Below are 20,069 nucleotides of genomic sequence, written 5' to 3' on the forward strand. Positions count from 1 at the left end.
TATAATATTTATTTTTCCTGATATATGATGTGATTAAAAATCTGTATTTTTTGTGTTTGATTTTTTTTAAAGTTTACGTTGTTTACCTTGTTGGATCATAAACATTATATTTTAACAGTTTGGACATTTAGGCATGCAGTGATACCAAGTATGTTCACTTTTTTTTTAATAAAATTGGAAAAAAAAATATATTTTTTATACACTTTTTAGGGCACTTTTACATGCAATCATTAGATTGCATTTACTGTATAATGCTATGCCTATGGCATAGCATTATACAGTGTCGTGCTATGAAATGGGCATAGCATTATACAGTGTGATCGGCGATTCACTGAAATAGCCTGGTTAAGCCAGGCTATATCAGTGAATCTGCAATTGGTGGAAGAAGGCAGGTAAGGGGACTGTCATGGGGGTTCCCTGAGCCCCCAGTTTCCAGAGATTTTTAGTTGCACTTTGATTGCGGGATTGATCACGGCATCTAAAGGGTTAATAAGACAGCAACGGGATTGCCGCTGCCTGTCATTAACAGTGAATGTCTGGCTACTGGAAGTGTCTGGCTCCTGCGCTCCCTTCAAAGCCACTTAAGGACTCAGGGTGTACAGGTATGCCCTTGGTCCTTAAGTACCAGGATGCAAGGGCGTACCTGTATTCCCTTCGTCTTTAACAGGTTACATTTTTCTAATTTACTATCTATTTTATAAAATAGTCCTTATCATCATAGACAGGGTTAGAGCGAAAGGTGACACCAGTATATAGAGAAGACAGGATCAGGCCATTGACAATAGGTCATTACCACAGCTTCCCTTCCTGCACAATGACCTTTGCACATTTTGCAGAGCATGCGTAGAAAACTCTCCTATATATGTCAAGCTCTCTTTAGACAAAAAGAATGTTTTTGTATATGGCTCTTATTAGTAAAAAATAAAAATAAAAACAAATAGAAATCTAGGTTTTGCTTTAAGGCTAGGTTTCCACACAGGTTTTTGTCTGGCATTATTTGGAAAACTGCTACTGCAGTTTCTGAGCCAAAGCCAGATGTGTATTAAAATGGGAAATATAAAAAAAAAGACTTTTCCTTCCTCATGGATTCGCTTTTGACTTTGGCTCAAAAACTACAGTGGCAGTTTTCCAAATAACGCCAGAAAAAAAAACCTGGGTGGAAACCTAGCCTTATAGTTGAAAATATTTTCTGAAACCACTGACTCCCAAAATTACATTATTTTACCATGATCATTTTCCAAACTTGGTTTGCATCACTTTCTGTATTTGTAAATTACACATTTAGGCTCCTTTCACACTGCCGTTATGACACAGCAGTGTGACGGTCATCAGGAGAGACGGGGAAAATAGCAAGAGAAAAAATACTGCTTGCGCCGTCTTTTTCTCCCGCTATTCCAGTGTAGTGCCATATTTTGTGTTTTGCCATGGAATGTGTTACATGACTCAGCACTTTCCAGTGCTGGACTAAGACAGCTCCATTGGCTGACACATGCACACCCGCCCCCTACCATTGGTTCCCCTGGGGTGGGGGGTTCTTAACGGCCGTTCTTAATGGCAGTGTTAAAGGGGCCTTAGTTTGACAAACTCTTTCCAAACAAAATATCCTAAAATTATATTTCCAGAAAACTCACTGCATAAATGTCAGTAACCTAATTTTATTTATTGCCTATAGGCCATGTCTAGTCATCCAAAATGTCAACTGGTTAAAACCTGTATGCTAAATCAAAGGCAACCCTTTTTCATATTTCCTATTAGTATATACAGATATACTCAAAGTGCAATTTCTACTTAGAACTTCTAACAAAGAACAACAGCCTATATGGTCCAAATCGATTATAACACTTGCATCATTTTAATATATTTGTGCAAAAGATCTGAATTAAGAGTCACAGGCAATTGCTATCAGCTTTTTTATATTCTGACCACAGCATTAAAGGTCACATACATAAAAAACACGTAACATGTAAAAGACAAACAACAGCCAATTCCAACCAGTAATATTCACAGAGCTTTGGAATGATTTATATTAAAATTGCTCATCAGAGCCAAAAGTAGTGATTTCATTCTTTCGTTCAAAGCATCAAAAGTAGGGATCTAGCTCAAGGCTCCCCATACATACTGGTGCTTGAAAGTTTGTGAAGCCTTTAACATTTTCTGTATTTCTGCATACATTTGGCCTACAACTATATCATGTCCTAAAAGTAGCTTAAGAAAACCAAATCAAACAAATAAGTAAAAAATATTAGTCTTGATCTTAAAAATCTGAAATGTGTGAGCACATCCTTAGAGTTAGAAGACAATTTGAATGTAAAATAAGAGACAGGTGGTTTTAGCCAATGGAATGTCAATCAGGTGTGAATGGGCCACCAGTTTTATTTTAAGTACAGGGATCTATAAAAGTCTGATCTTCACAATACAGGTTAGTGGAAAAGTAACATGACGCCAACAAAGGGAAAGACCTGAGAAGAAGAGTTGTTGATGCTCACCAGGCTGGAAAATATTACAAAACAATCCCCAATGAGTTTGTTACTCCACAATCTACAGTCAGTGTATAGACTGTGTACAAATGAAGGAAACTCAGGATTATTATTACCCCTCCCCAAATCAGTGGAGTGGCGATGGGTACACCAGTGGCGTGTACCCTCGCCAATCTCTACGTAGCCAGCTTTGAAAAGAAATTTGTCTTCAGTATGAACAATCCATTTTTACATTTTGTACATCCTTATTATCGCTCTGTTGATTAGGTCTTTATTATATGGATAGAGGACAAATTCCTGGAATTTGTGAAACATCTAAATGATAATGATAGGAAATAAAAATTTACCTTTAAAACCAGCCATTCTACTTTAGAATTCCTTGATGTGTAAGGGTGCGTTCCCACAGGGCGCATACGCAGCGTATTTGACGCTGCGCAAAATTTATGGCAGCAGTGGGAAATACGCTGCGTATCCCTTGCTCACTATACACACAGGGCTTTCCGGCGGCAGCCCTATGAGTGCAGTGAGTTTTGGAGGCGGAGCCGCGCGTCACAGACACTAAAAAAAAAAAAAAAGAGGATGGAGTCCAGGTATTGGGATATAGGAAACCTATGGCAGGTAATGCCCTGCTATATTATCATAGCTATCATCCCGCTCATACCAAGTCCTCAGTTCTTCGTAGCAAGCCAGAGATTTATATGATTGCTTTCAAGACAGATGTTATCCCTCTAAAGTCCTTGAACAGGCTCTGGCCAATCAAAAATTCTTTCATTAAAGGAAAACGTAAGGTTGGCTGTGAACAGTGAAAGGCGGTTTTTATTTTCTTTCCATTTTAATCATATGGCAGCTTAAACTAAAAACATTATTTAAAAGCATTGGTTTATTATTCAGAATGACCCTAATCTATATCTCACTGATATTAGTTAAAAGAAACCGCTTATCTCATTCAAGAAATGTCAGAACTTGGAGGATGCTATAACTCAAAGCAAATTTTCTAGTAAGGATGACAGTAACAACGAGTTAAAGTGGTACTCCGCTGCTCAGCATTTGGAACAAACTGTTCTGAACGCTGGAACCGGGAGCTCATGACATCATAGCCCCACCCCCTCATGACATCACCCCCCACCCCCTCAATACAGGTCTATGGGGCAGGGCTATGACATCATGAGCTGCCGATGCCGACTCCATTGTTCGGAACAGTTTGTTCCAAACACTGAGCAGCAGAGTACCCCTTTAAATAAAGCCATTCCTAAAGGAAATTTTAAATGTGGTTCCTGTTCGTGGTGCTCTTTCATGTATACTGGTAAAAACCTAAATATAGGAGGGATTACCATCAATATAAAAGACTGTATTTGCTGCCGTACCTCCTACCTAGTCTATACCATCTTTTGCCCTTGTAAGCGTTTTTCTATCAGATGCACTATACGTGCGTTACATACCCGGTTTAGAGTACACATTTATTCATTTCAAAAACAGAAAAAAGGAGCTCTTAGATTTATTGCACACCTTAAGGATGTACATGGAAATGATCATTGTAGTCTAAAAATGTGCGGGATTGAAAGAGTTAATACAAAGGAAGGCATAGACAGGCGGAAGTTACTGCTTCAACATGAAGCACGATAGATTATCAGAACTGACGCATTAGGGAATCTAGGGTTGAATGTCAGGTTTGACCTTAATATGTTTATCTAAACAGTTTCTCTTTAGCTGCATCGTAATTAATCTTACTGTACTTTTCTATTTGCTTTAAAAAAAAATGTTTTATTGCTGCTAACATTGTAAACACCCTCTCACTTGGATCACGATTTAGGAGGTAAAACCTCCAGTGCACAGGTGAGATGCCATAACCTGATAAAACTCCATGGCGCAATTAAACAGCTGTAGTTACGAAGTCCGATATGTGGCATCCGTGTCTGGCCATGCTGCATTTTTAAGGCACAAAAAATAAAAATAAAGCTTGCATTCTTTTGACATGGTGAGTGCCTCCCGCAGATCTTTTACCTCAGTCCACCCCTCCCCAGAGCTTGCTGATAACAAAAGATAATGCCAAAATGTCAGGACATCTGTCTGAGAACGTGGGTCATAAAGAAAGACAATGGTCCTCATTTACTTAGAGTGGAGTGTTGTTTTCTTTGTGGGGTTTTTTCTTGACAGATGTTTTCCATGGTTGGTGCTCTCAACTGTTGGGTTTTCCATAAGTCAAATCCATCACATTTTATGTAGGAACATTAGTAAATTTGTTGGGATTTTTCAAAACTGTCAAGAACATGCCCCTTTTCCCCTGTGGCCATGCCTCTTTTCAGGTTTTCTGAGTAAAATGGAGAGTTGGACAAGTTTCATGGATTTTTTTGGTCGCAAAATCTGGCACAACATGCACACAAAACCTGACAAAAGAGTTGGATTACCTTTAGTAGATAAGGGCCAATGACCGTAAGGACACAAGTTGTTCTACCAAAGAATGCTTAAAGAAGAACAAAGATAAAGTTTACAAATGGCCTTTAGGTCCTGAATCCAATACAAAATTTTTTCAGGACCTGAAGCAACATAACAGAATTGAAGTCGTTTTGTACACCACATTTTTGTAATTCAGCTGCGGAATCAGGCAGGGGAACTAATAACCGGGCCGCTGCTGTATCCCCGCGCCGCATCCCATTCATTTGAATGTACTGGGGGGAGTCAGAGACTCTGATCGGTATATTTTTAACTAAATCCATTTTATTGCCGGACTGTGTCAGACCGCGATTTTCAGTCCGGCAACAAGACTAGATATGGTACAAAAATAAACTGACCAGAGTCACTAACTGACTCTGTCTGGCCCTTTCAAATAAATGAGATGCATCACGGGTCTGGCGGGGATGCGGTTATGGTCGGTTTTTAAATTCCCCAATTAGATTTGGCAGCCAAATTACAAAAACATGTTGTGAATGTAGCCTAAGCTATAGGTCATCCAGGATGATATGCAGGACTAATCAACATTAAAGGGGTTATCCACCATAGTACGTTAGTACGTACCTGGCAGACAGTAATGGACATGCTTAGGAAGGATCTGCGCTTGTCTTGGGGCTAAATGGATATGTTATGAGATTACCATAACACTGTGGCTAGCTTTTTATGAACTGGTATTTCCTTTTTGAGTTATCTTCTCTGCCTACAAATCCCATGATTCCATTTTCCTCTCTCCCACACATCAGCCACCCCACCCATTGAAACATAAAGGAGCTGCATCCCTTCAAAAGACCTGTGGTTTTCAATCAGCTGTTGCATTAGTTGCAGATTGATCTCTCTTCCAACAAGCGATCCCTTCACCCATTGAAGAAGACAGGCTCTATGTCATCAGCTGACTAGTGAGTCAGGTCTCGGCCGCATTGCAACCTGGGAAAAATCTAAGACAACAGTCATTTTGTATACTGTAACCGTCACACACAGGTACAGACACTATATAATGAACTACACTAACTTTACAACTCCTGTAGCATAGTCAAATAATAAAAATCCTGGAATACCCCTTTAAGATGTAGTTATTGCTGCATAAGGAGTAAAAGTAAAGGTTCACATACATTTAACACTCACAAAAATGTATTTATGCATCATTTTCCTCACTAAATAAATGACTAGGTCAAATACTTTTGACTTGCTTGTTTGATTTGGTTCTCTTTGACTTTTAATTTAGTGAAAATCTGATGTAGTCTTAGGTCAAATTTAGGCATATATGTAGAAAATTCTAAAGGCTTCACTAACGCTCAAGCACCACTGTATCTCCTTTTCTGACAAGTATTAAATGTCAGAAACCTGTCAATAAAAAAATGCTCCCTTTTGCACACACCACCTCCACACACTCAATCTGTGTAATGTCACATATAACGCAAGGACAATTCATCTATAAAGTATATATGTATACCCTAAACACCACAAATACACATACTCCCCAAATTAAACAATGCTCAATTCTCACGTCCCTGACATACAGAAAGCACTCTCACGTCAGGAGCTGCATACTACTGAATAGACAAAGTGCTCTTTCTATACAAGCTCAGTACAAACGGTGCATGCAGTGACATCCTCAGAGTGGCACAGCAGTCTATAGTTGAGGAGGCTGGCAAAATCCATTAAATCATTTTATCAGTTATCCGTGTTGTCCTTCACATCTTTAATTTCTGAAATGTGATGTAATAAACAGAATAAAAAATAAATAAATCTCTCTTTCTGCAGACACCAGAGCACTTGCAGTTGGAATTTGAAGGGGTACTCCGCTGCCCCAGCATTCGGAACATTATGTTCCAAACACTGGGTGCGGGTGGCGGGGGTCGTGATGTCACGGCCATGCCCCCTCAATGTAAATCTATGGGAGGGAGTGTGGCAGCCGCCATGCCCCCTCCCATAGACTTGCAATGAGGGGGTGTGGGGTGATGTCACGAGGGGGCGTGGCCGTGACGTCACGACCCTCGCCACCCGCACCGAGTGTTCTAAAGAAACGCTGGGTGCTGCACAGAGATTGTGGGGGTCCCAGCTATGGGACCATAAGATGTCTAGGGGCAGAGTACCCCTTTAAGTTTTCAGGCCACTCTATGTGTCATAGAACAACAGTTATGGATTTTCAGTGGAAATTATTCAAGGTTCTGACTACCCATTTCATTTTTTAGGGCATGTAATAAATGGGACAGTGACTGGTTGTGTAATCTTCTGGATTGAAAATCTTCTCTTAAAATGTTGTCTCCACACACTTTGGGCAGTAAAGATAACTCAACGTGTCCCCTTGCCACTAACTTGTGCCATCATGAAGCTATAAGACAAAGTGGGAACAGGTATTCATCTTATTTGCCATGAAGTGAAGGTGCATTGTACAGCCCAGCACACGCAGGCATTCTTTACACACATTAACTAACCATGCAGTTTCCACATTGTATCATCTTCCCAACAAGACCCATTCAACACAAAGAAGATTTTATCTTACAAGCATATGTACAGTTGGGAGTCTTGTTTGTAATGTAAACTTTACTGTATTGTATCACACAGCAGTAGATCAAGTGTAACCAAACAGGCAATAATAAGACAAGCACAAACAAAACTTTACCGACATAACAAGGATAAAAGTGTCTCACCCTTTAAGATTTATTCCTTGCATGGTCCAAGCTAATTGTAGTGGAAATGTAAATAGCAGGCGGTTATTCTTCTACTGTCTACAATGGCCAGATTCATTGCATAAATCAGTGTTAAAGGAAATCTGTCAGCAGTATCACCTGCACTAAAGCTGTCACACAGGCTTGTAGTGCGGCCACTCCGCCTAGCTCATCAATATTCATAACCCCCCTCCCTGCTCTTGCGCCCCGTGTTAGTGTACGGCGCATGCGCCGTACACTAACACGGTGCACAAGAGAAGGGAAGGGGTTATGAATATTGATGAGCTGGGTGGAGCAACCGCCCGGTGAAGATGACATCAGCGTGCCCCTAGCTCGGTTTGGAGCTCCGCCCATGCCTCAAGGCCCTCATTTGCATAAAAAGAAAAAAGTGAATTGCTGCGGAACGGATTGGCAAATCTGGTCACCATGAGTATCTTTTTATTCAGCATCACCGGCGCTACAAGCCTGTGTGACAGCTTTAGTGCAGGCGATACCGCTGACAGATTTCCTTTAATTCTGGATTAGACTATACACTATGAATCAAAGTAAATTATACTTTACAGTGTCTCCTAAAAGGGTCAACAAAAGCAGCCAATATTTCCAACACCAAAAGGTGTTAACATAAAACAAAAAATGAAGCATCTCCCAGTTTCAACAAACATACAACAATATCACAGGATAAATAACAAAATTCAGGATAAACTTATTTTTAGCAGTGGTGTCTGCAGAAAACACCATAACTGCTCTTCTGTAAAAAGTGGTGATGAATCTAGGTTGGCAAGTAAGGTGGAGGCACCAAATGTAACACATCTGAGCTCTTCATCTTCTCCAAGTGCTGACAGATACTCCTCTCCATAGTCTCCTGCCAGCCAGTCAAAGTTCAAATGCAGGAAAGCGTGAAGTCTCTGGTGTCATCACGTCTGACAAGAAATGAATTGTGCCAGCCATTCCTGCAGGAAGGAAGAGGTTCTCTAATAAGAATGGATCATTTCAGAGACCAGGAATGTCTGTAAATATCTAGAATTTTTTTTAATATTTTTAATAAACAATAGATTTTTGGTATATGTGCAATATGAATAAAAAATATCCCATCCTATGATCCTTTTTACCATAAATGTCAGGTATACATATTCCATATACAGTTATGGCCCATAAAGGGTCAATCCCCTACAACTTCTTGCACATTGACCACTGTGGGTCCAGCTCCTGACATCCCAAGGCAAACAGCTGGTGGAATCAGGGAAAGCCGCAGACAGTCAAACATTTTCCCTTCAACAATTGCATAACGGAAACACAGTATTACACTGCTGACATTCAGATGCATGGATACAGACATGGAAAAAACAATTGTTGGTACCCGTCCCACAATGTTTCCTGAAATAACATGAAACTGACATAAAAGTAATAATGTATAAAAATTTACTGAAAATCAACTAATGAAAATCAGACATTGCTTCTGAATTGTGGTTCAACAGAATCATTTTGTAAAACAAAATAATGAAACTGACCTGGACAAAAATGATGTCCCCCTGAATTTATTATTTTGCTGCACAACCTTATGAGGAATCCAGACATTTCCCAATGAGACTTCTGCTCTAGTCTACAGGTATCTTGACCCATTCCTCATAAGATACTGATCCAGCTGTCTCAGGTGTGAATGGTGTCTTCTCCAGACAACTTGTTCCAGCTCCTTCCACAGATGTACAATAGAATTCAGATCAGGGCTCATAGAAGGCCACTTCAGAATAGTCCCAAGTTCTACTCTTAGCCATTCCTGGGTGTTTGTAGCCGTGTGTTTTGGGTCATTATCCTGTTGGAGAACACATAACCTGCAACTGAGACCAAGCCTCCTGGCACTGTGCAGAACATTTCGCTTCAGAATGCCTTAATAGTCTTGAGATTTTATTTTAACCTGTACAGATTAACCCCTTAAGGACACAGCCCCTTTTCACCTTAAGGACTGAGCCCTTTTTCGCAATTCTGACCACCGTCACTTTACGAATTAATAACGCGAAAACGCTTTTACCGAATATTCTGATTCTGAGATTGTTTTTTTCGTGACATATTCTACTTTATTTTGGTGGTAAATTTTCGTCATTACTTGCATCCTTTTTTGGTGAAAAATCCCAAAATTTCATGAAAATTTTGCATTTTTCTAACTTTGAAGCTCTCTACTTGTAAGCAAAATGGATATTCACAATAAATTTTATTTTTCTTCACAAACACAATATGTCCACTTTATGTTGGCATCATAAAATGGACATATTTTTGCTTTTTGAAAAAATTTGAGGGCTTCTAAGTAGAGCAGCAATTTTCAAAAATTTCATTAAAATTGCTAAATCTGAAGGGACAGATGTTACAGAACTACAACTCCCAGCATGCCTGGGCAGTCGAGGCATGCTGAGAGTTGTAGTTTGGCAACATCTGGAGGGCTACCGTTTGGGCACCACTGTAACAGTAGTCTCCAAACTGTGACCCTCCAGATGTTGCAAAACTACAACTCCCAGCATGCCCAGACAGCCTTTGGCTGTCTGGCCATGCTGGGAGTTGCCGTTTGGCCTTCCTAGTGGTTGCCACAGTAAAGATCGTTTTACTTTCAATTCCCCCCCCCCCCCACCGTCGATTCCCTACCTGAGCAAGTATCCAGCAGGCTCCAGCGAAGATCCTGGAGCCGTTCTGACTAATGGCAGGGGAAAGGAGGAGATCGCAGTCCTATTTTCCGGGTGATCGGGTCACGTGAGACCCGATCAGCCCGGAATTGGAGAAAATCGCATGTCTGAATTGACATGCGATTTTCTCTGATCGCCGACATGGGGGGGTCTCAGGACATCAGCAGACATCCGGCTCCGGTCCCCAACCGGCTAGCGGTGGGGACCGGATTTCCCACGGGCGTATGGATACGCCCTCGGTCCTTAAGGACTCTGAATGCAGGGCGTATCCATACGCCCTGTGTCCTGAAGAGGTTAAAGACACCCTGTGCCAGATGCAGCAAAGCAGCCCCAAAACATAATAGAGCCACCTCCATGCTTCACAGTCGGTACAGTGTTCTTCTTAGTATGCAGGACAGATTAGACAAAACTGGAGCTTTTTGGCAAGTCACATTAGATCTACATTCGCAAGCACAAAAATGAAGCATATAAAGAAAATTACACTGGGGGAGATTTATCAAAACCTGTCCAGAGGAAAAGTTACTGAGTTGCCCATAGCAACCAATCAGATCACTTCTTTCATTTTTCAGAGGCCATTTCAAAAATGAAAGAAGCGATCTGATTGGTTGCTATGGACAACTCATCAACTTTTCCTCTAGACAGGTTTTAATAAATCTCCCCCTCTCTCACCTACTGTGAAGCATAGAGGAGCCTCAGTTATGTCTTGGGACTGCTTTGCTGCCTCTTGCACCGCAGGGATTCAATCTATACAGGGCACCACAAAATCTTAAGACTATCAATGCATTCTGGAGTGAAATGTGCTGCACAGTGCCAGGAGGCTTAGTCTCAATCACAGGTCATGGGTCCTCTAACAGGAAAATGACACACAGCTAAAAACACTCAAAAATAGCTAAGAGCAAAACATTGGACTATTCTGAAGTGGCATAGCACTGAACAGTATAAGCAATCAACTGATTGCTATAAATAGTCCCCTATTAAAGTGTGAAAAAAAGAAAAAAAAAAAGTAAAATTAAATTTGAAAGAACTGTGAAAAATCCCCACCTCAATCAAAAAATTTAAAATGTCCCTTTTTCCCATTTTACTCCCAAAAAGTGTAAAAAAAAATGTATAAACATATTTGGTATTGCCGCATGCGTAAATGTCAGCTCTATTAAAATATACTGTTAATGATCCTATATGGTGAACGGCGTGAAGAAAAAAAAAAAGTCAAAAATTGCTGCTTTTTTGTCACATTTTATTTTTAAAAAAAATTTATAAAAAAATTAATTAAAGTTTTATATACAGAAATGTAACATCAATAAAAAGTACAGATCACTGTGCAAAAAATGAGCACTCATACCGCTGCCTATACAGAAAAATGAAAAAGTTATAGGTCGTCAAAATAGAGGGATTTTAAACTGTCCAGAGCAGCATATGTTTGCTATGGGGATTTTCTTCTGCTCTGGACAGTTCCTGAAATGGACAGCAGAGGTCAGCAGAGAGCACTGTGGTCATGACATCAGAGGAAATGAATTTCTTTTTTGGATTTCTCTTTAGTATAAAGCCTCTAAAAAGTATTGGAAGGATTAAGATGTTTTAATAGAAGTGATTTACAAATCTGTTTAACATTCTGGCACCAGTTGATTTAAAAAAAAAAAAAAAAAGTTTTCCATGGGAGTATCCCTTTAAGGTCAAAATGGGCTTGGTCCATAAGGGTAAACATCTGTGGAAGGAGCTGTAACATGCAGTCTGGAAAAGACACAATTCACACCTGAGACAGCTGCAGAAGTATCTTATGAGAAGTTGGCCAAGTTACCAGTAGACAAAAGCAGAAGTCTCACAGAGTAATAGAAATTGCTGGATTGCCGCGACTGCATCAAAAGGTTGTGCCACCAAATATTAAGGTCAGGGTCCCATCATTTTTGTCCAGACCAGTTTCATTATTTAGTTTTTTCGATAATGATTCTGTTGAACCTCAATTCAAACACAATGGAGAAGATTTATCAAAACGTTCCCAGAGGAAACGTTGCCCCTAACAACCAATCAGCTCGCTTCTTTCATTTTTAACAAGGTCTATGCAAAATGAAAGAAGCAATCTGATTGGTTGCTATGGGCAACTGGGCTACTTTTCTTTTGCACAGCTTTTAATAAATTTCCCCCAATGTCTGATTCTCATGAGTTAATATACAGTACATTTTTATTCATTATTATTTTTGTCAGTTTTAAGTTATTTCAGGGAAGATTGTGGATTTTTTCTGTCATTAAGGGAAGAGTACCAACAACTTTGCACACATCTGAATATGAATGGTTAACCATAGTTTGAATTGGAGCAGCTCGTATATTGTGGCTATCAGGTAGGGAAACCTCTCTCTATAATATCCAGATGCCCAAAACAAAGCACATGGACAGGGGATATCCTCATAAGACAACAAGGGCAAAATAAAATGTTATTCTTTGGACACATTTTTAGATAAAATAAGGAAAAAACAAGAGAGGTGCTACATGTCCCGTTAACCCATAAAATGCAGGAGTGCTGTAATTAATAAACAGATTGTGCCCACCTTACTGTGTTGTGCTACGAGCACCAATATGCGTTTTACAGGTATAAAACAGGGTAATGCCCACATGGTCCAAATGCAGGGATGGTAAATCATCGGAAGAATACTGAGTGACTTCAGATCCACCAGAGAAAATTGTGACTGCAACTTCAGCATTAACCGATTCCAGACCAGATAAATAAAATAAAACCACACACACTGCATCCAGGAATAACATGATGTCAGAACTGGAAAGTCAAGCAGGAAGCAGAACCGGCTCTACCAATCAGAAAAGCAGAGGCCAAGTTGTTCTGGATAAGAAGCCCTCCACAGGTCAAGTGTGAAGAGTCTGGAGTTGGTAAGAAAAGGCCATGCCTTGAGCACAGATATTGGGCACACAGACCACTCTGGTCTACTGAGCAACAGAGACCTTGGACGCATCTGAGATAGGTAGAAAAGGTAAGGAAGACTGTGACAGACAGGACTAGAGAGCAGTAGTATATGATGTATATGGTGTAGAGAGCTGTTAGTGTAGCCATGCCAGGTACTATGGCCCACATCTCTCAAACTGTGTGAGAAAAACTGGAGTGATTTACCCAGAGCAGCCAATCACAGCTCAGCTTTCACTTTACCAGAGCTCATTAAATAGCAAAACTGCGCTGTGATTGGTTTTCTCGCATAGTTTGATAAATCTGGGCCTATATGTAGTAGAGGAGGGTACCTCTGCATAACATTTAACCCACTTATGGAAGGGGGCACTGTGGCTCTTGGCATAGTATACTAGATTCTACATGAAGGGGAGACTGGTACATCTGCATATTGCAACTAGTCCGCCTATTTAAGGTGGTAATGTCCATAGCCATGATAGGTACAGTACTTTGTGTAGCATAAGGAAACAATATAATAACTCCAACTATGGAAGGGGTAATGGCTTCGGCTGCATAGCATTATGGGATTCTGCATGGAAATGCAGACATTATACCGTGCACATGGACCAGCTGAAGTCCTAAGGCAAAGGATTCAAGTTCGGATATTAAAGTAGACTTTGGAGCTCAGTTATCCTTTGGTGGGACACTAGGGGGCAAACTTGTATCATCAATGCACTCAGCACAGGCAGTGGTAATTCAGGGAGAAGTGGAAGATGCACTGACAGTTCTTAGCAGGGACAGCATGCAGCTGAAAGAGAATGCTACCTTACCACTGGTGCATCCTACACACAAAGGGGATGGGTAACTGGGGTTGAAGGAACTGCAGGACATGGAACTGCATGCTTATCTAGCACCTTGGGGAAGAGTACAGCTAGTGTGACAGCCATGCTGATGACCCCCCCCCCCCCCTATTCCCCAAAGGTCATCCATCACTAAAAACAATTAGTAATTAGTTTAGTATCTGTGGGAGGGGTATTGCCCATGCACGAGGAGAAGAGATTACACTTTCAGCTTTTTCCGAGGGTAATCATCTTCTAAAATGTCACTTTATTTCATCTATTGAATTGATGTCAATATGCAAAAACTGGGATAATCACTAGGGAGTACAGCTTGCATACTGATAAATGGGTTACCTTCAAAGAGAGAGTATGGTCTGTCCGGGATTCGGCATCCATGTGCACCATAATCTAAACACCATTCTGCAAACTTCAAGAGAAAAAAAAAACAACAAAAAAAACAAACAAACAAACATATTAGTTATAATAAGAAGTACACAACTGTCTATACAAAATACACCAAACATCACAAATACTAACTGTCCAAATACTGTACAATAAAACTCCTAATTCAATAATACAGTCAAATGAGTAAAAGAAAGCAAAGAAAAAAAAATAAAATAAAATGGGGAGAAAACTTAAAAAAAGGTGGAACTCCTTTCAGGGGGTTTTGTTTTTACTTAGTGAATTTTATGGTAAAAATGAGACACTATCTTTATTTTGTAGGTCAGTATGATTACAACAATACCCAGTTTATATAGGTTTTATGTGGAAGATTTATCAAAACCCGTCCAGAGGAAAAGTGGCTGAGTTTCCCATAGCCAATCAGATTGCTTCTTTCATTTTTGAAAAGGCCTCTTAAAAATGAAAGAAGCAATCTGATTGGTTGCTATGGACAACTTAGCAACTTCTCCTCTATACAGGTTTTGATAAATCTCCCCTATTTCCTTTTACTACTTTAAAAATGAAATCTGGGAGCAATCACATATGGCAGTCGGTCACCCCTATTAGTAATTCTAGGGACAATAACAGCTAAGCAATATGTGCAGGACAACCTGCGGCCACATGTGTTACCTCTCATGGCTTCTAGCTGGCATTTTCAGCAGGATAACGCAGGTTTCCCAGGATTGGCAACCTACGAGTGTGCAGGATCTATAGGCCCAGCTGCAACATCTGTGAGCAAATGTGTCTAAGGACGTCATGCAGAGCCTGTATGCCTCCATGTCCAACCACATCTCATCTTGTATCCAGGCTGGAGGTGGTCTAACAAGGTACTATAGCCTCCTTTCAATTGTCTAGTTTTTCTTCTTGCTATAATATTGCTATCACTTATATAATCATTGTACTCACACATAAAGTATTTTGATTTTCACAATTTGTTGTACAATTTTTTTTCCCGTCAAAGTGTACTATACATGATCTGCCACTTTGTGTCAGTTTTTGTGTCTCCTGCATTGTTAGAGCCTATATTTAATAGGCCTGGGACAAGGAGACTGAATGAAATGCCTGAATTCAATGATAAATAGGTGTGTTCCCATAATGTTTTCACATATTCAACTTAAAAATTAGGTATCACTTTTCAAGGGAACCTGTGGGATTTTAGTCATTAAAGAGGTTCTCTGCCCCTATACATATTATCTAGGGCTGGGCGGTATACCGGTTCATACCGAATACCGACATTTTTGTGCTGCACGATATGAATTTTAACCCATACCGCAATACCGGTTGGGCCCCTCCCCCTCGGGAATGAATGAATGAATGAGCCCAGCGCTGCGCTGTCCCCACATCGGGGAACTAATCACAAGTCACCCGCGAGCGCTGTTCTGCCCCCCAATTAATTATCAGCCCAGAGCTGTCCCCATCGGGATAAATACTGATATGTCACCCGCATGCACTGCCCTCCTCATCCTCATGTTTGTTGCGGCCGCGGGCGCTGACACTCTATACCAGTGGTCTTCAACCTGCCGACCTCCAGATGTTGCAAAACTTCAACTCTCAGCATGCCCGGACAGCCATTGGCTGTCCGGGCATGCTGGGAGTTGCAGTTTTGCAACATCTGGAGGTCGGCAGGTTGAAGACCACTGCTCTATACTGTGTGGTATCCCTATGCCCGGGCTGCAAAAAATAAACAAAATAAACTTTAACTCGCCTCCCTTTGGTCTGGTACCGGCCTCATCTGCTTCCTAGTGAATGGAATGTCGGACAGCCGTCAGCCTATCACCGGCCGCAGCGATGTTCCGCCTCGGCCACTGATAGGCTGAGCCCACTGTCATGTAAGAAGCCGCCCAGAGCTTCTTACATGACAGTGGGCTCAGCCTATCAGCGGCCGAGGCGGAACATCACTGCGGCCGGTGATAGGCTGACGGCTGTCCGACGTTCCCGTCCCTAGCATAAGGCCGACGTCGGAACATGCGTGAGTTTATTTTGTTTACCTTGTGTCTACGCCGGCGGCGGTAACAAAGAGCACGTGGAGGGCATCGGGTGACATGTGAGTATTTACCCAGATGGGGGCAGCGCTGGGCTGATAATTTTTGTTGGGGGGGGGGGGCAGAATAGCGCAGCGCTGGGCTGATAAATACCGTGATACGCAGATTTGGTCATACCGCCCAGCCCTAATATTATCCCCTATCCAAAGGATAGGGGCATAAGATGTCTGATCATGGGTGGTCCGGCCACTGGCATTCCCTGCAATCTCAGGGCCAGCACCGCGGTGTTCTGCACAGAAGCTTGGGGCTTTCATGTTCATGCTGTCATGCCACGCCCTTTCCATTTATGTCTATGGGAGGGGGCGTGAGGGCTGTGTACTAGCCGTGAATGGAAGACATGGGTGCGCTGTTTGAAGAAATACTTCAGCTCCTTCATTTTAGCAAGGATCACAATCATATAACGTTTGTAGGAGTGTCTCCTAGTAAAAGAAGCATGGTGCTGTCTAAAAGGACTTAACTAGTCTGTAGAGAGGTCTTACTATTGGAGGGACTGTGTATTAATGTGGTTGCCCATTGATGTTAATGGGTGCCCTGTAAGGTTGTGTTTCCTTTTAAAGCATCTTTACTATTTTTAAACAATCTATTTATCAAAAAGGGACAGCAGCAAAATAGAGTAAGAAAATCTTATTAAAACCTACAAAAAAGCAATGCTGCGACACATAAAACATGGGAAAAATGTTTTTATTTACAGAACAAAGAAAAACAAACACACGAGACTCCTATATGTGACCAATCAGATGCAATACGCACTGCAGGATGTCTAAGGAAGACGTCAAATGCTCAACAAGGAACAAACCATACATAAGACCAGAATCAATACATAAAGCCACACTGCAACTGGTTCTTTTCTATCAAATTATTAATGTGCCTTATGATGCCTCTACTTTAAAGTAACAGCACTTGAAGGGAAATGTCTTGCATTTTTAATAGCTTGGTACTTGTTGTAAATAGGTTAATATAACTCAGTTTCACAAAAAGACTACTAAAAGGTGGAATCTTCAGACCCAAACGCATCATGAAAGATCAGGATTTCCCCAAAGGGTTATTTCCTTGATCATAAAATATACTGTATGAGCTTTCAGATGCAATTTACATCTGCCAGGAAACCACTGAGTATCTCAGAGCAGCAAAACATTTAGATACTAATTATCAGTATGGGAATCTGGGTACTCAAAAAGCCAAAAAATACAGGTCAAGAGCACAAAGTTTTACTGATTCGGAAAATAAAAACAGAAAAAAAAGCCCATTCAAAATTCTATCTAGATCTTCTCTTTAAACATTGGGTTTACTTTATTATTAACTACAAGAAAAGGTGGCCATTAACAAGCTCGCCCCTAAAGGAATACATTTGCTCCACAGAATTTCTTTATACAGAAAATGCTAAAGTTCACAAGTAGATTTTTAAGGAACTTTTGGGAACATATAACATTTCTTTTTAAGCGTAGGTTTATGTGTTATGACAACCTTCTAAAAACCAATAGTGAATGTAAAGGGAATGTATCACCTAGAATTTTTTTTACTGGATAGAGACAGATATTCAGTAATAATTTCATTACTGCTATTTATTATTATATATAGTGGTCTCATCTTGTCAGTTGCCTCCTTTTGGCCACCCCCAGACTGTCTATCACATCTAGTAAGAGTGGTTACAGCATAGAGCCATGGTGCTTATATGATGATGCTGCATGTTCCTGGGACTCCTTACCAGGTATTGCCATATAGCACAGGACCATTTGGAAAGTCATTGGGGGAGATTTATCTAAAGCTGTGCAGAGGAAAAGTTGACCAGTTGCCCATAGCAACTAATCAGATCGCCTGTTTAACCCCTTAACGACACAGGACATAAATGCACGTTCTGGTGCGGTGGTACTTAACGCACCGGGACATACATTTATGTCCTATGCATAACCGCCAGCATTGGAGCGATGCTCAGGTCATGCGCGGCAGGTCCCAGCTGCTGATAGCAGCAAGAGACCTGCCGGTAATGGCGGACATCTGCGATCACGCGGATGTCCGCCATTAACCCCTGAGATGCCGTGATCAATACCGTGGCTATCCGATCATCCAGAACGGCAGACGGAGGTCCCCTCACCTGCCTCCGCTGCCTTCCACAGGTCTTCTGCTCTGGTCTCACATCGAGCAGACCAGAGCAGAAGATGACCGATAACACTGCTCAGTGCTATGTCTTATGCATAGCAATGAACAGTACTAGCAATTGAATGATTACTATAAACAGTCCCCCTATGGGGACTATTAAAGTGTAAAAATAAAAGTAAAAAAAAATGTGAAAAATCCCCTCCCCCAATAAAAATTTTAATTGTCAGGTTTTCCCCCATTTTACCCCCAAAAAGTGCACATTTTTTTTAAATAAACATATTTGGTATAGCCGCGTGTATAAATATCCAACCTATTAAAATATAATGTTAATTATCCCGTACGGTGAACGGCGTGAACGGAAAAAAAAAGGGCCACTGAAAATAAAAGAAGCAATCTGAAGTTGCTATGGGCAACTTTTTTTTTTTTTGCACAGGTTTTGATAAATATCCCCCACTATCCTGCCCAGCAAGGATGGTCTGAAGGGCAACAGGACATGGATAAGAAAGCAGATTTCACCCTATATAACGTGTTGTGAGCTACTGTACAGGGTAAACTGATGACAGAATTCCTTTTCATTTAAAGGCCAGTGGCTGGTTGTAGCAGAGACATGGGCATTTGAGATTGTTGCATCTAAGTAAACAAATCTCAGTAGTAAGGACCACAACAACAGTACTGGAAGTGACAGACATTTAAACTTCCTCGCCTCCATTTACATTTTTTTTTTATTTTTTTTAAGAATTTCTATTTATGGGCACATTTTTCAATAACTTGGAAAATCCTATCAGGTGAAAATGGTACAGTGGAGGACCATTTGGTATTTTATGTGATTTAGAATCCATAGCTTGGAGGTCCTCTTACATCACATAATAAGAATATTCTTTACCACTGAGAGCTCAGTAGATGCTACCACTAGATCAGAAGGTCCAGGTCCTCTTACCTTACAGGCTCTGTAGAGATACTTTTTATCTTGGGTGTGGTGGTAAAGTGATAAGAAGGCGTATCCATTCCCCGATGTCCCATGACAAATGCCATATCCTTTTCTTAATAGGCCTCTCTGCCAAATAACATCGCTACAATCCACAGCATCTTTCAAGTATTTATCTTCTTTAAACAGCTTAATAAAAAGAAATGTATAACATTTTAAAGAAAAAACATAACACTAAGTAATGATGAGTTACTGTTCTTTTAATACAGTAAAGTCTCTTTGAGGAGACTACTCAAAATACCACTTAAAAGTGTTCTTCCATGGGAATAGTTAAAAAAAAAAAAAAAAAAAAAAGAAATTGTCTCTTTACAAATTGTATGGTGAACTGAAAATTTGTCACAAAAATATGGTATTCAAAAAGAGGTGGTCTTTTGTAGAGGTTTCATGGTGTCTATAAGATCTGTTTGCCATAAACCATGTTAGGATTAGTGTAAATGACACACTGTTGCTATGTTTCTCCCTTTGCAGTGTTTTACAGCAGTAAATTGATGTTCCGTTGTTGTCAACAGGAATAAAAA

General features: G+C 40.6%; 1 protein-coding gene across 1 annotated transcript in view; it reads right to left on the bottom strand.

Moving 5' to 3' along the window:
• Positions 1-1,829: 1,829 nt before the first annotated feature.
• Positions 1,830-20,069, bottom strand: part of LANCL2 (LanC like glutathione S-transferase 2) — a 60,672-nt gene continuing 42,432 nt past the window's right edge. Inside the window, exons 7-9 of the mRNA XM_056520541.1 lie at positions 19,504-19,680; positions 14,341-14,413; positions 1,830-8,544 (exon numbers count right to left, since the gene is read on the bottom strand). Of these exons, the coding sequence (XP_056376516.1) occupies positions 8,468-8,544; positions 14,341-14,413; positions 19,504-19,680 (327 nt within the window). The 3' untranslated portion in view covers positions 1,830-8,467. The remainder of the gene's footprint in view (positions 8,545-14,340; positions 14,414-19,503; positions 19,681-20,069) is intronic.

Source organism: Hyla sarda, chromosome 5, assembly GCF_029499605.1.
Source record: "Hyla sarda isolate aHylSar1 chromosome 5, aHylSar1.hap1, whole genome shotgun sequence".
Taxonomy (NCBI): domain Eukaryota; kingdom Metazoa; phylum Chordata; class Amphibia; order Anura; family Hylidae; genus Hyla; species Hyla sarda.